At 38.6% G+C, this 16,939-nt stretch overlaps 1 protein-coding gene across 1 annotated transcript in view; it reads right to left on the minus strand.

Annotated features, from left to right (window-relative positions):
• BRWD3 (bromodomain and WD repeat-containing protein) overlaps positions 1 to 16,939 on the minus strand; it is a 58,962-nt gene that overhangs the window by 22,125 nt on the left and 19,898 nt on the right. Inside the window, exons 19-28 of the mRNA XM_089644055.1 lie at positions 16,681 to 16,909; positions 15,904 to 15,993; positions 14,952 to 15,145; positions 13,688 to 13,845; positions 12,319 to 12,458; positions 8,997 to 9,104; positions 7,973 to 8,124; positions 5,877 to 5,967; positions 5,182 to 5,308; positions 4,195 to 4,346 (exon numbers count right to left, since the gene is read on the minus strand). Of these exons, the coding sequence (XP_089500181.1) occupies positions 4,195 to 4,346; positions 5,182 to 5,308; positions 5,877 to 5,967; positions 7,973 to 8,124; positions 8,997 to 9,104; positions 12,319 to 12,458; positions 13,688 to 13,845; positions 14,952 to 15,145; positions 15,904 to 15,993; positions 16,681 to 16,909 (1,441 nt within the window). The remainder of the gene's footprint in view (positions 1 to 4,194; positions 4,347 to 5,181; positions 5,309 to 5,876; positions 5,968 to 7,972; positions 8,125 to 8,996; positions 9,105 to 12,318; positions 12,459 to 13,687; positions 13,846 to 14,951; positions 15,146 to 15,903; positions 15,994 to 16,680; positions 16,910 to 16,939) is intronic.

Raw genomic sequence — 16,939 nt, forward strand, 5'->3', positions numbered from 1 at the left:
AATTTTATTAACTCCACGGGAGGTCATGTCTATGTCATCTTTGAGGATGCTGTTCGGCGGGTCTTTTGTGGGGAGGAAGGAGTGAACAACTAAAGAGTATGGAAACACAGATGCAGCAAATAGTTCCATAGTCACGCGGATTCCATTCTCATATGACAAATGTCAACCGTATACATATGTTGGGCGTGTTTACGCACCGGTGCTGATGGTATCAATGACGCCAGTTCCTTGGAGCATCTTCCATTGAAATACCGGTAGAACAAGGACAGAATTCCCACCTGACGCACACACTCTAAAGATTGCAATACGTTTGTTAAGATAGGGGTTTCTGCGCAAAGTCAAGGGGTACGTTGTAAGCTTGAAGGGAGTTGAGAGGAGAAGGAGAGGGAGAGGAGGAAGATTGCTATATTTCCCCTTCCGCTTCTACATCTCCGTTCATTTTTTTTTATCAGTAATGGTGGATGATTTAAAGCACGGTTTCGATTCTGATTGGCGGTCTTTCACCGGGGCGATGCTGGAAGTATCGAACACTCGCTAACGCATCGTAACACTGATGTGTTTTAGTGAATACCGCGCCGGGGTTCCAACTGCTCGGAGATAGCAGGACAAGGGCTCCCAACCACCTGGAACCAGTGAAACGACGGCATCCCTAATAGGGATATATTGCGAGGCTGAAGATAGTGGGGAGGGGAAAGAGATTAGGAAGAGGAAGGTGGGTAAGTATCTGGCCACTCCGATCTGGTTACCAAACACGGCTAAAGCAATTTCAAGCAACGTTTCGATTCTGAGTGTTGATTTTAAACCACGGTCATATTGAAAGTATCTAGCACTCTGAAACGTGCTGCAAACATACTACAAATTATTCTAACCTTTCAAGCCTCTGGCGCATTCTATCAGAAGAGTATTTCTGCTATTAAATAAAATTCAAATGAAAGTTATAATACTGGACTTATCCGAAAACTAAAAACTGCTTTTGAAAGGTGTGAAATATGCTTTCAAATTTTTCAAAATATTAAAATATTGAACGCAAAAAACTTTGAAAATGGCTTATGCTTATTTCATCTGAGTGCTTAACTAAAATTAATGATAAAGAAAAGCACACATTTTACTAGACAAATGTGTCATAAACATTACTGACGACTCATAATTCACTTAATTTTCTAAAATTGCCGTTCGAACCTTTGTTTCATAAAGGTGTACATTTAAATCATTCTCTGGTAACTTCTAGATTTGAATATAAAGCTTTGTGTTTTTTCTTTCTAACACCGTTTAGATCATATTTCTAACCACGACAGTAAGGGAGATGCAACGATTTCTCTACTGTTCTCAAATGCGAACAAATTATTCCGAGGAGTTTAAGGGACTGTAACGTTTCGTGCTGCTTACCATTGACCGTGTGACCGAGTCGAGGGTCTTCTTAAGGAAAGGAAGGAGAGGACATCTGGAAAGGAAAACAGTACAGCAGGAACCTAAGGGTCAGTGTGTCCAGGAGTGATGGACGAATGAATCCATCCCTCCCGCTGCGGTGCTATGATAGCTCGAGAGCGAGACCAGCAGGAGGGGTCAAAGGGTCTCCCCAAACCCGACGTCTCCTCATCCGGCCCGCCACGCAGCTGGTGGCCAAGACCTGAACACACCATGAACGCGGGCACCCTTTCAAAGTCACCAAACCAAAAGTGCAGGCTTCCTCAATATAATTAATTTTTATTTTGATTTAATATCTAATAAATGGCTTCTTTGATAATATGCAACATAATTAATGTACGTTAAAAAATAATAACATAGATTTAAATCCCTTTGTGAATTACCCCTAATATCTGAACACCATACAATGTCATCGTGAAAGGTATTACTTGAACCAAAGAGCTTTTTAAAAGTTACTATCTACTACTTGGCATAGTACATAAATGGCATTCAAATCATTTGTATAAAACATAAAAAATATTAATATATCGCTAAATAGTTGTGCAAAATAACGTAATGCGCGATTGACACTAGGCAATTTTTGATAAAAATAATTTGCCTAAATACATGGCAAATAGATGATTCGACAGACCGCAGGTGACTGAAAGCGCTAGCACCAAAGTAGACTAGCTATCGACTGTCGCCGTGCATGCGTCGGGAGAAAACAGTCAATCGCAGGCGACCGCACTCCACAATTTTTAAACAACTGCGATATTAATTGGCTGCGAAAATGGAGAGGCCGTGCGGTGAGTCGTTACGACGCGACTACATTAATTAACAACTTTCGTAATGTGCGGTGGATGGTACACAATAAAATACACTTAAATAGTCTTCTGTAAGATTTAGTTTTTGCCAGTTACCATTTGACTTAGCAGGGGTACCCAGGTGGTTCGTAGGGTGAGGTTTATCGAGGTCTTGGCGACGGATGAGTATGCCCACCCGCTGCGTGGCCATCGCCTTGGATTGCAGTGGGAGGGATGTGCATCCGTCACTCCTGAACACATTGAACGCCAGATTCCAACCCACCCTGATACCTTTTTCCTTCCCTGAACTTCTCCCTAAAAAGACCTTCCACATAGAAAAGATGACATAGGTCCTGAGGGAATGTATTCTTCCTTAGAACCTCCCGTGTGGAGCTAATGTAAAATAAATATAAATATATATATATTTGGTGCGATACAATGGGTGAGATGGGACTGGGGTAACTAGGTAACCCTCAACTGGTCTAGACTACTCTGCAATGAAGACGGTAAACTTACCCCGTTGGGTGTCTTCGGAAAGTAAGCAAGAACACGAGAAAGGGTTTATTCCAAAAACAGTAATACCAACATAACATGCAGACTGATTAATAATTATTCATGATAACACTTCAAGACACAGTTGGCAGACAACAGAAATATGTTTCCAATATTCTTTGGGAAGTAATAGTCACCCGTTAAATCAAATTTTATAAGTTATAAAACTATATTGACATTATAACATTGAAAATGTGTAAAGAAGGCACGAAGAGGAATAATAACAGAAAGTAATCAATCTACATTGAAATTGAGGGGAATCAACAGAAAGTTATAAAACTATATTGAAATTATAACATTGAAAATGTTTAAAGAAAGCAGGGAGAAGGGAGTTAACAGAAAATCATTAAAATATGTTGAAATGATTACATTGAAAATGTGGGAAATTAAGGGGAAATAAAAAAATATATAAAACTAAATTGAAAATGTGGGAAATTTAGGGGAATTAACGAAAAGTTAAAAAAACCCTACATGATATAAAGAACTGCGAAATGTAACAAATTGTCGTGATAATAACTATATTGAAATGATAACATTGAAACTGAGGGGAATTAATTTATAAAACTACGTTGAAAAATGTGAGTAATTGGGGGGAATTAATGGGAAGTTATAAAACTATATTGAAATGGTAACTATTTAAATGTGTAAAGGCAGGGAAAGGTATATTGACTTAAGAGGAACAGCTGTGCGGCCTTTTTCATACACAACTTAAATTTAGATTTGAGGCCAAAATACTAGACTAAATACAGATATGTGCTGCTTTAGTTATATGTATTTTAAATTAGAAAATATAGGCCTTTAGAATTCAATTTTTTAAATTATAAATATTTCCAAATTTGCCTCTAAATTGTGCAAAATCGATTTATTTAACTGCCCATATTTTATAATTTGAAACATAAATAAATAAAATAGCACATAACCGTACTAGATTTTTGATACACCCTTTGATTCAAAAAATTATTGTTCAGTTTGGTTGGGCATTTTGGCCTAAATTCTAAATTTAAGTTTTGTATGAAAAGGGCTGCGCAACCATTCCCCTTAAAGTTATCAAATAATATTGAAATGATAACAGCGAAAATGTGGGGAAATGAGGGAAAAGAATGGAAAGTTATAAAACTAGATTGAAATTATTACACTAAAAATGTGGATATAATGAAAAGTTGTCAAACTATATTGAAAATGTGGGGAATTTAGGGAAATGAATGGAAAGTTATAAAGATTGAAATTATAACACTGAAAATGTGGATATAATAATGGAAAGTTGTCAAACTATATTAAAAATGTGGGGAATTTAGGGAAATGATAGGAAAGTTATAAAGATTGAAATTATAACACTGAAAATGTGGATATAACAATGAGAAGTTGTCAAACAATATTGAAAATGTAAAGAAGGTAGGAATTATAATTGGAAAAGAAGGCAGGGAGAAAGACTCACCCGACTGCGTTTGTTGGTGTTGTAAGTTTTGGAGTTGCTGAAGACGAGGCGCACCTCCTGCGCAAAGTGGGCGGGGCCCGAGTAGTGCCCCGCCTCCAGGCGCTCGCGCACCGTGCCCAGGTCCATGGGCCGCGCCACCACCTGCCTGTACTCTGCAACACCCCACATTAACTACATTCAACTAGACCAGGCTTTTATCTTGTTCCTACATTGCTCTTAATTGCTACAATCTGGTCGGATTTGGAGAGACTGCTTGAGGGAGATCTTTTTTACCTCACCAGATTCCCATTACCCTCCACACAGCATCCACAAAGATGACATAGGCCCTGAGGGTAATTATTTTACTCAGGGCCTCCTGTGTGTAAGAGAATGTAAAAAAAAAATGCTCATGCCAGATGCAAAATGAGATGTTGCCAATCAAAAAAATAGAGTTGATTTTTTATTTTGTATTAAATCGAATCTGAGCTTGTTGTCTTTATTCAATATGTAAAACACCGTTTAGCGGTTGGGAACTGATTTTTTGTTAGTAAGACTGTTATTGTTTTATTCTGTCGTTGTATAGTTGAAGTTGACACAACTATGGTTGGAGATGGTGAACATGGAGTAAGGAAGGAATCCGACTTACCTCTTTGATGTTCTTCAAAGATAATGATGGTATGATTTCACTCACAGGAGATATGACTTCATGGACAAGCTTCCATAACATCCAGGTTGGATACGAAACACACTGAGGGAACCGAATATGTTCACTGCACAGGCCTTCTACCCTGAGTTGATATTAATAACAGCACTGATAACAGCAGTTGTTCAATGTCACACAAACACGTGGGTATGGTCAGATAACGATAGGTACTTGTAGGTAAATAGGATGGGCAAGGACAATGTTAAAGGAAGATTAATAGTTGTGTCAACAACACTATTATTGGACGGTTGGTAGTTATTCTTTATAATTAAATAAAAAAGCGGCTGAACCGGTTGTCGACTTACCGGGCAGCTGGTCGATGGGCACCGACTCCCGAAAGGGCGCCGAGTCGGATACGGCAAACAACCCGTTGAGCACGCGGCGGCAGCGTGACACCCAGTCCCGGGTGGACGCCTTGCCGAGAGACGTGCTCTGCAACCAACCGCAACATTCACATTCAAATTAGGGTTTGCAATTTTACATTTTGTAATACAGCATTCTGCAATCCCGCAGGATTCCAACAATATGTTATGCGGGATTTGCGGGATTGGAAAAAATTACACAAACAGATGGTGTTTTGATTGACATGCTTGCGATTAGCAAGTTAGGTTAGGTTAGGATTTCTAAATTCTATCCTACAATCTCGAGGGATTTATAATTTCTATTACGCAATCCTGCAGGATTTCTAAATTCTATCCCGCATTCTCGTGGGATTTCTAAATTCTATTATGCAATCATGCGGGATTCCTAAATTTTATCATGTAATCCCGCGAAATATATAAAAGAGAGCAGGAATTGCAAAACTTATTTACAACTATAAAAGCCAGTACAATAAGACTATACGCACAACGAATTCGAAATCTTTCTTGAACAGATAACAAGAACAATTTCACTAGCCTGTCTGACCAGAGAGGAGTGGGAAAGTTGTGACATCAGTTTTAATTTCAAATCAGATCACAGTTCTAAGTATTTTGTGTTGGGTGGTAAGGATGGTACTGACCTGTTTAGCCAGGGGGACATCAGAGTCAGAAGATTGGTAACTGTCCATCAGGCTGTGATAGGCACCCTGAACGTCAATTTCAAATGGGTCACTGAAACAAATAAACAATAAATTACATAAACTGATCACTCACAGAAAGCGTCCATTCAACAAACGGATCAGAATCAAACATAACTTTCATGACTGAGCACTTCTGGGAAGACCCAAAACGCATTGAACAGCAATAAGGCTACGACTAAAGAAGAAAAAACATAATTCAGAGCGTAGAATAAAGAATAACACCACAGGGACCTTCAATGTTAATTTGAAAGGAAACAAATGTTCCATTTATTCCAATAGCATACCCATATTACGAATACGGGTACCGCCAAGTGGTTCATTATTAATCATCAATGAAGTAAAATATATCAGGGACCTTGGGGTAACACTGGATGTTAAATTAAACTTTATCCAACACACTGATGACATCATACAAAGCCAATAATATGCTGGGATTTATAATTCGCATAGCAAAACCCTTCCACAACATAAACACTCTATATTCCCTTTACACCTCATATATTCGCCTGCACCTGGAACACTGTACACCGATTTGGTCTCCTTTATACCAAGCCCATATAGAAAGAATTCAAAAAAAAAATTTTAAACACATAAATTTAATTATAAACTAAACTTACACTTCTCAAATTATACCGAATCCATTAAATTTCATAATTTTAACTCCCTCCAAACACGACGTCTAATTTTTGATCAAATCTTATTATTTAAAATCCTAAATAATTGTCTGGACTCACCAGAACTTACCAATTTAATAAATGTTCATATTCCGTCTAGATCAACCCGACAATCTGATTTATTTTATCTACCCTCGTGTAGAACAAACATTCGAAATAATTCCCCAATTCCTCGTATATGTGCACAATATAATACAAAATTTTACAGCATTGACATTTTTGGTAATAACCTAAAGAAATATCGATATGAAGTAATGCGTACAATCGATTATTAATATGAGAGTATGGAATGTATCAGGAGCATCTCCTATCATCTTCCTATTTTCCTCTTCCCCTCCCCTTCCTTTAACACCAAATTAATTTAAAGATATTAAAACTTAATTTCCAATGAACTTTAGCATAAGAAACTTCTGTGGCTTGACTTCAGTTAACTTGTATATTTATATCTATCATTGTATATTTAAAAGCTGTTTGTTTCTTATGCCGGCGCCAGACATATTTTCAAATAAGTGAACACTTATTTGAAAACTTTGTGTGTCTCTGCCAGATATGTGTTCAAATATTTGATCACTTCTTTGAGCTCACAGTTTTCAAATAGACCTCACATAACATGGACGACGATTTGGTCGACACAGTTTGCTTATATTATTTATGTGCTAGTAATTTTGTCAGGCTCTCCTTGTAATAATTCAATGAATTCAAACACGCCCTCATTGTTCCACTCCATCGCTAGTTCGCTTGGTTATGGCTTGTTTGTGTACGCACGCGGCACGACAACTCTCCACGGCGACGCTCGCGCTACTGGGCTTCGCGCAGTGTGGCAGGCATGCAAACATTTTGACTTTGATCCCTTTGATGTGCGCCAAAGAAACCGACACGGAACGGCAAAGCGCACTTAAGTGCGCAAATAAGTGAACACAGTATCAAATGCCCGTGCAACACTTACATGTGAACACTTATGTGAACACTTCTTTGAACACATGTCTGGCGCCGGCTTTACAAAATAAATAACTTATCAGGGCTGTCCAGGTGCATGGGATGAGATGGATGCGTTTATATCGACTGATATAAACGCATGATATCGCCTTGCACCAGGTAGGGGGAGGGATGGATTCGTACATCCGTCACCCCTGGACACATTGACCCGAGATTCCTACGCACCCCTCAACCCTCATACCTTCCCAGAACTTTCTCTCCTTCCTAGCCCAGCGCTCCGTCACAATTACACTCGTCTGACATCATAGATCATAGAAAAGTTTTGTATTGGCTATTTAAATTGACATCGATCAGGCAAATATTTGGTTCATGAAACATGCTTCAGAGCAAAAGCTACTGAGGGTTGTTAGGTCTGATTATGTTTACCTGATGACCTGAAGACACAGGTCGGTGATGATGCGAGCCTGTTTGATGATGTGCGAGTGGGTCACGTTGAACTTCTCTGCGTTGGTGGCAAGGTAGCGAACGTCGAACTGTGCCGAGGTCACGCGTCGGTAGAAGTGGTTCTCGAAGCGCGCCTGAATCAAATACATAAATAGCACATTTCACAAACATAGTGGAATCTTTACACCATATTTTACCGATACAAACAGAACATCAAAGAACCCAACTTAATTCTGTTTTTACACGGCTCATTTAAAAAATCATGCCGCCTAATATTTATACGGAAACATACAAACTGCTAACTGTGGTTTAAAGTCAATGAATTTACTGACTTATACCGTTCATCCCATATTTTTAGGTTTTATAAATTTTAAAAAAAAATTCAATTTATAAATGCGTGACAATTCTGGATGTAATTTTACTAACTTGTACTTATTTTGGGCAATATTGAAGACTAGCAAATGTATACCCGGCGTTGCAGGGGGTTTATCCTTAGGAGATAGACATATACCATGGTGTACTTTTCTGTAGGCCTTTTTAAGATATACAATTCCGTAGTACATTATTTTGAAGTATCTCATAAGGTTTAGCCAGCGTTAGCAATGTGGTGCTCGAAAATATATTTTTACGACTCAATTGTAAAACATCGACTTTTCTCTACTTTCTATAAATATAATATGCATGTATCATATATGTGAACCTTCCGGAAGAAATGCTCTAAATGATAGTGAAAACCCTATTAAAATCCGCAGCGTAGTTTAGAAGAACTAAGCGCACAAACAGACAGACGCGGATGGCGACTTTATTTTATACTATTTAGGGATTACTATTCTGTACATTGTCTAGTCTGCTGGAAATGTCTGATCACAAAACACTTTTAAAGTACGCCCACAAACAGACTTCATAATAAGTACAATATTCCACAATAGGAAAATTAGTGACATCAATGGTATTCGATAAAAGCTAAATTCATAAAAACACCCAAATTTGGTAAAACGATAGTTACCTTCACAGTAGACAGGTCTATTGGATACTCGACGATGCGGGCGTAAGTAGGGTACACATTCAGGTCCACCGGCGCCACAAACGGTTCCGCTATCGCAAGCAACATAACCTGCAAACATACCAAAACATTATAGTATTATAAACTTCAGAAACCTCCACTTTCACAGTCGACGGCAATTTAAATTTAAAAAAAGCAAAAAAAAAAAATACTAAAAATAAAATAAAATAAATAATAATTAAAAATAAATAAATAAAAATGATAACAATTTGCAGGCTTTTTAAGACAGTTAAAATACAGTTAAATTCATATAAAAACTATAGCAGACTTATGCGATGACCAGTGTTTTTTGATATAGTGTCCTCTGCGTGCAGTTTCATCTTTTATAAGCATAAACTTTTTAATATAAGTGTGTTTGTTGGAAGTGACTTGCCAGGTAAGTATGTTTTGGTATCTTTTCTAAATAACAAATGTAGATCCTAGGAAATAAATTGTACAGCGCCCTTGAGGTGATTTTTCACAAAAACGGCGCTCTACAAATTATCCAATTATTATTATTATTATTATATGTCACCGAGGAAAAGCATTTCAAAATCCAGAGCTGTTTTGGAAAATTAGGATACACATTCAGAATTCTTCCCCTAAATGAATGAACTGCGCTATCACTCAAGCCAAATCCTAATTGGACAGTTTCGAGATTAATTTCTTAGATTATATTTCAGAGAAATGCGTGAGTGCCATTAAAAGCTGATAGAATGCAATGTCATTGACAACGAGCCTATCTGCCGAGTTTCAGCTCGATCAGATGTAGGGAAGTGGGTTAATTTTGACTTCCAAGATTCCATTTCAATCAACCATTAAAATATCCACATCAGGTTTGCCAATTCGTGGAGAATTTCCCGAATTTGAAAGATTTTGGGGTTTTTTATGGAGAAAATACGGGAATTCTGGGCATTTCTTGACCTAACCAACTGTATTGAAAAATAATTGTGAGAACTTAACAGATAATGTTTAATTTTTTTTTGGCAAAAAACGAAAGATAACAAATTTCAATAAAATTGTTTAATTTTGTAGGTAAAGGAATTTTGGGGATATTGTGGGGAATTTTAACATCTTTCATCTCTTGTAAATTGGCATCTCTGGTCCACATATACATTAGAACCGATGAAAATGTTCTAATGCAGGTTTTTAAATACCAGTTAATTGTTGATCAGGTGCAGTTGTGGATGTATTTTTGCACTTTGGTTAAATACAATAACATTAGTCACAAGATGCTAACATTTTACCCAATGTTCTTCAATGTTAAAAACGGGAAATCTTTAAAATAAAAAACGTCTCGCTCCCATTTTTTTTTTTTTTTTTATATTAACTCCACACAGGAGGCCCTGAAGAAAATAATTTCCCTCAGGGCCTATGTCATCTTTGGGGATGCTGTGTGGAGGGTCTTTTTGAGTCAAGGGTTTTTTTCAGGTATTTAGGGGCTCCGGACCAGAGATGGCTGCCAAATTCGACAGTAGGGCGCACTTGCGATTTGTACAGGGTCAGCAGTTGTGTACTATTAAAGTATCTGCGGGCCCTGTACAGTACGCCCAGCTTCTGAGAGGCCAACTTTACTCTGGCTTCGATGGAGCCCCCGTACCTGAGCTGGTCACTTATAGTTACACCAAGCATATCAATGGAAGGCCTGTTCGGAAGATTGCTTCCGTTGAAGGAGACTAGATTGTCATTTGGATCCCTTTTAGACGTAATCAGACAGGATTGGGTCTTTGAAACATTAAATTCGACGAGATTATTTTTACCCCAGGAGGAAATACTCTCGAGATAATCGTCCATTCTCTGCTTCAAAGCCCTCCGAGCCGTTGGAGTTTGTGTGCCCTTTGGGGGCTTGTCAAACAAGAAGCTATCATGAACTGTACTGTCATCTGCGTAACAATGAATCGGTGCACATGTCAAAAGGTCATTGATGTGCAACAAAAACAAAGTCGGAGACAGAACCGATCCCTGTGGGACGCCAGCATTTATGGAGTGTGAGGAAGAGGTGAAACCGTACAAACCATACAAAAAACATAGGTTTTTTGAGACTGGTGACATCAACACTACAGATATATCCCGTGAGGGCTCAGGCCTCAGGCCCATTGTGCTATCTCCCATTTCACCTCATTCCTTTGAGTTGAGTTTGTTTCCAGGTCCCACATTGCATTGCATTTTTCCGCATATGGATCCCCTGGAGGATCCTGTAGTGGTTAGAGTTTTCCCATTGGAAGTCCCTCCTTGTTTAGGTTTCCCGGGAAGAGTCCAGAGAGGTATAGTGGTCCTCAGCTCTCCTAGGTTTTTTTTTTGTTTGAATGTTCCGTTATTATTATTATTATTATTATTATAATGTGCAGAGCAGGCAGCATTCTGCTGATGCGCTCATATCTAATTTCACAACAAGTTTGACAGTAATTGAGTTGTTTTGAGTTTGAACTAAGTCCTTTCTTCTCTCCAAATGTGAATCCAATAGAGCTTTGATCGATGACATGTTGTGGGAGTTTGTTCCAAGCATCCACTACTCTATTTGCAAGGAAGTGTTTTCTAGGATTAGATGCAAAAGGCGTTTTGGTAATAGTGTCCACGGAGATTTATATTTTTATTAGTAGTGAAGATTTGTTGGATGCTAGGGCAACTGTAATGTCCAGATAAAAGTCTCCATCAAGTCACCCCTTTCTCTTCTTTCTTGTAAGGTTGGTAATCTTAGTTCCTTGAGTCTATCTTCGTATCGTAGATCTTTCAGAGCTCTTGGTATTTTGTCTCTGTACTCTCTCTAACAGATTTATATCCTTTGCGAAGTAAGGACTCCATATTTGGAAAGCATATTCCAGGAGAGGTCGCACATATTTTTTATATATTTTTAACATCATGTCCGGTGTTAGGTCAAGGAAGGTTTTCCTGATTAGATATGTTAGTGAATTTGCTCTTTTCACAATTCCAGCGATGTGTGGTTCCCATTTCAAGTCCTGTGATATGGTAACTCTAAGTCTTGTTGTAATGTCACTGCTTTTAGAGGTTTTAGATTTTTGGTCGCACAAGTATCTAGGGAAATAAACGGTTCACCCCAGCAGTGTCCCGAGTGCTCGGGTAAGGTATAAATACAGGGAGATGCGACCCTGTATCTCGGAAGCACCATTGGTGACACTGTTCCCCGTTGACATGCAGCCAGAGCACGGCTTGGTTGAATAAACACCGTGGATTAGGATGGCTATTGCAAGTAGCTCCCGGAGTGATGTGTTCACCACACTCCCTACGCAAGTCTATAAAATAATATTTAGCAAATGGGTCATGTCACCTGGTCCAGACCGCTGGCGATCATCTGGCAGGCGGCGGCGCGGTCTCCGCCGGGCCACTCCTCGCGGCGGGGTCGGTACAGCACGGCCTCCAGCTCCGCGGGAAGCACCGACACCCAGCCGCCCACTTCCGAAGGTAATCCTGCAATCATAATCAAATCACTGTGTCAACATAATCAATTAAAAGGCTTTTAAAAAAATATAAAAAATGTTATCAAGTTTAATTTGTAGAACTCCATTTTAATTTCAAGTTTTTCTCTAATACATTCAATAAAATTATTATTCAATGTATAAATAAACACCTTTTTTATAAATTGAATTGTAATATTATGTTATATAAGTTGATTATATAGTTTTTTAACAGAAAAAATGTGATACATAGTAGTGAATGATTAAGCTATTCAATCAATCAATCGGCAATATAAACCAACGAAGTGTGAGAAATATAAAAAGATTATTTACGTGTTCTGATCGTCGCACTAAAAACGTTCAATTACTGAGGTGGTAATAGGGCATTTTAAAATTACTGTCAGGTTATTCGTAGCCCAAGAATGTTTGATTTTAAAATGATGACATTGTGATGTTCATCAAGCGCGCCGACAAATTGAAATACTCCAACCTTGAATCGCATATTAGAGTGTATTGAAAAAAAAACTTTTTTTTTTGGTAATTCACAATTTTAAGTTGATTAGTTTTGAGGTATATCATACCCCAAAGAAAATTGGCCCCATTCAAAAACTTTAGGTCTCGCCCAAAAATTTTTGACATTGCAAAAAAAAAGAAAAGCACAGTTTATCACTAATTTAGATTCTGTTAGATTTGTCGTACCCAGCACCATTGCCACTAATTTGTGAAAATTAGCTAAACTTGTGAAAATTAGCTAAATTAGTGAAAATTGGCTAAATTAGAGAAAATTAGCTAAATTAGTGAAAATTAGCTAAATTAGTGAAAATTAGCTTAAATTGTGAAAATTAGAAAATTAGTGAAAAATAGCTAAATTTGCGAAAATTAATGAATTAGTGAAAAATAGCTAAATTTGCGAAAATTAGAGAATTAGTGAAAAATAGCTAAATTTGCGAAAATTAGCTTAAATTGTGAAAATTAGAGAATTAGTGAAAATTAGCTAAATATGTGAACATTAGCTAAATTTGTGAAAATTTGCTAAATTTGTTAAAATTGCCTGCTCAATTTTAGGCCAAATGCAAGAGATTTTGCTTAAATTTTGAATAATGTCAGTAGAGATAACTTCAACTAGATCAACTTGAAATCTTGAATTTCAAAAAAGAGTTTTCGATACACCCTGCGGAACATGGGGGTAAATGAAGTGGGGGAAGGAATAGGAAGTTAACGTTAAGTGATGTATGTACTCACGGGTGTCGTCGATGGGCTCCAGATCCCAGGGGCTCATGCGCTCGTACTCCCCGTTGTCCCAGCGCACCCGCAGGCTCAGGAACTGCTCCCCCGCTGCCCCCCCGCCACCCTCCACAACGCAGCCCGTCCACCAGCCGTCGTCTATCATGCAGCGGAACCTAATACATATAACAATGCACACACAATCACTTCCAGATACCGTTTAGAATCCAAACCATCTCTAAAAGCAGTGACGTTACAACAAGACCTAGAAGATATCATATCACAAGACATGAAATGGGAACAGCAAGTTAAAAATATACAAAACATTGTGCGACCTCTCCTGGAAAATGCTTTCTATATAAGATCTAATATGTTTTGTACAGAGACGATTTACAAAAACACCAAGAGCTTTGAAAGAACCAAAATATATACTAAGTTTGGTGATCGCGCTTTCGGAGTATCTGGGCCGAAGGCTTGGAATAAACTCCCCCCGGAACTAAGATCCATAACAAGTCCAACAGAATTCAGGTCTAAACTAAAAACTTACCCTTTTAAGCTGTCATAACCCTTAAATTAAATATACCATTCCTAAGAGAAAGTCCAGTTTTATTCAATTTTCCAATTAAGTCCGATATCCTGTATCTAAATTTGGCTAATAAACAATTAGATAATGTTAATTAAGTGTTAATCTCAAGTGACCTACCAGGTAAGTATTGTACTGTATATTATCTCCATAAATGGTTAAGTAATAACATAGATCACTGTAGAAATGTATGATAAGTTTGTACAGCGCCCTTGAGGTGATTTTGCACAAAAACAGCACTATACAAGTCATCCAATTATTTTTATTATTATTATTCCTAAGATAGAATCAAGTAACTAAGATTACCAACGTTAAAAGAAAAATAAGAAAGGGATGACGTGATTGAGACTTTTATCTGGACATTATAGTCTATGTATATTATGTCTGGTGTTCAAGAAATCGTCACCATCAACAAAAATGTAAATCTCACACTAAAAATATAAATCTACATAGACACCTTTTGCATCCAATCCTAGGAAACACTTCCTTGCAAATAGAGCAGTGGAAGCACGGAACTACCTTCCACAACATGTCATCCATTCTACTAACGTAGAGTAGTGGAAGCATGGAACTAACTTCCACAACATGTCATCCATTCTACTAACATAGAGTAGTGGAAGCATGGAACTAACTTCCACAACATGTCATCCATTCTACTAATATAAACCTAGCTTACAACTTAGTTCAACGTTTGTTTACCTGTCGCCGGGCGCCCACTGTCGTTCCTCGGCCGTGAGGTAGGTCTGGCGCAGCACCAGGAAGTCCAGAACGTCGGGCATGTCGTGGTAGCGAACCGTGAAGTGCGTGCCATTGTCCAGCAGCAGCTTCAGGCAGACGAGACGTGGCGGTCGGATCATGTACTTGATGCCCACTATTTTTACGCTCTCGCACTCCTGAAATACAGACAACACTTGATAATATATACTTTGTTACATAGAAAAGGAAATGATTAACATAGAATGAGATGTGAGGATTGCACAATTTAAGTAGAATTACGACAATAGCTTAATCCAAGTTGAATGACAAAAGTGGACAAGGATTGCAGTAAAATGGCGAAAATGGCTTATTTGAAGTAGAATGCAGTAAAATGAAATGAAGAATTGCAGTAAAATGACGAGAATGGCTAAATTGAAATAGAATTACAAAAGTGGACATGAATTGCAGTAAAATGACGAGAATGGCTAAATTGAAATAGAATGACAAAAGTGGACACGAATTGCAGTAAAATGATGAGAATGGCTTATTTGAAGTAGAATGACAAGAGTTGACAAGAATTGCAGTAAAATGAAGAGAATGGCTTAATTGAAATAGAATGACAAAAGTGGACAAGAATTGCAGTAAAATGACGAGAATGGCTTATTTGAAGTAGAATGACAAGAGTTGACAAGAATTGCAGTAAAATGACGAGAATGGCTTAATTGAAATAGAATGACAAAAGTGGACAAGAATTGCAGTAAAATGACGAGAATGGCTTATTTGAAGTAGAATGACAACAGTTGACAAGAATTGCAGTAAAATGACGAGAATGGCTTAATTGAAATAGAATGACAAAAGTGGACAAGAATTGCAGTAAAATGACGAGGAGAATGATCATAAAAACGGAATTAAAAGCGAACTAATAAATAATAAATTAGCTTCCATTGCGACTTACATTCAGGCTAAGTCTCTCCCAGGGTTTGTCCCTCACATTGACTTTGTACACGTTCTTATCTGTGACCGCATCCAGGTACCTCGAGTGACCCTGGAATAATCATTCATATCAGACCTTGCGGAATTTCCTGCTGTGGACATGGACGGAACATAAAACTCAATGTGGCCTTTGAAATCTTGCATTTATTCTAATTATTTCCAGTCAGTTGGCACTCTGGAGTCGGTATGGGGTATGTGTGATGCTGAAGGTAATGCGGAGGGGAAGAGGAAGGTGGGGAAGTACCTGGCTGTTCAGATCTGGTCACCAAACATAATCAAAGCCATTTCAAACTATCTTTTAATTATGAATGGTGGTCTCACACCAGGGCGATACTGAGAGTATCTTCCACTCTAGAAAGTGCGGCAAATATTTTTTTTTAAATTAGGCCCATGTTATCTTTGGGGATGATTTGTGGGGGGGTCTTTTTGAGGAGAGGAAGGAGTTATGGGTTTTGAAGAGACCTGTATTGTACGAGGGAGGGAACACAGAGGCTGGCAAAATGTTCCACAGCCGAGCTGTTGAACTCAAGAACGAATCGTAAACACAACGGGTTCTTTGGCGTTTGCCATATTTCCTGACTATAAATCAGTGCCAAAGGGATCAATAACGCTAGTTCATCCGATATGCATCTTCCATTGTAATATCGGTGGAACAAGGACAACATTCCCGCCTGACGCCTGTCGTCTAAAGATTGCGCTTGTTAAGATGGGGTGGTCTTCGTGAAGTTAGAGTACGCACCTGTTTAAAGTACACGCATTCGTCGCCCATCTGCGGATGGTACGGCGCCTTCCTGGGCTGCACGGCGCACAGCCAGTCCGAGGGGCGGTAGGCCTCGGGGATCTCGGCTGGCGGGGCACCGCTGTCCCCGCCTTCACCCCCCTCCTGCGCACGCCCCGCTGGGGATGCAGGTGAAGGGGAGGGGGGGGCGCGCGCGGCTGACTTGCGCGTGGGCGGGTGGGGACTATACCTGTAGAGTAAAGGTTCTTCTATGTAATCT

The sequence above is a fragment of the Hesperophylax consimilis genome, chromosome 20 (genome assembly GCF_061612785.1).
Source record: "Hesperophylax consimilis isolate HC1 chromosome 20, BYU_Hcon_1.0, whole genome shotgun sequence".
NCBI lineage: Eukaryota > Metazoa > Arthropoda > Insecta > Trichoptera > Limnephilidae > Hesperophylax > Hesperophylax consimilis.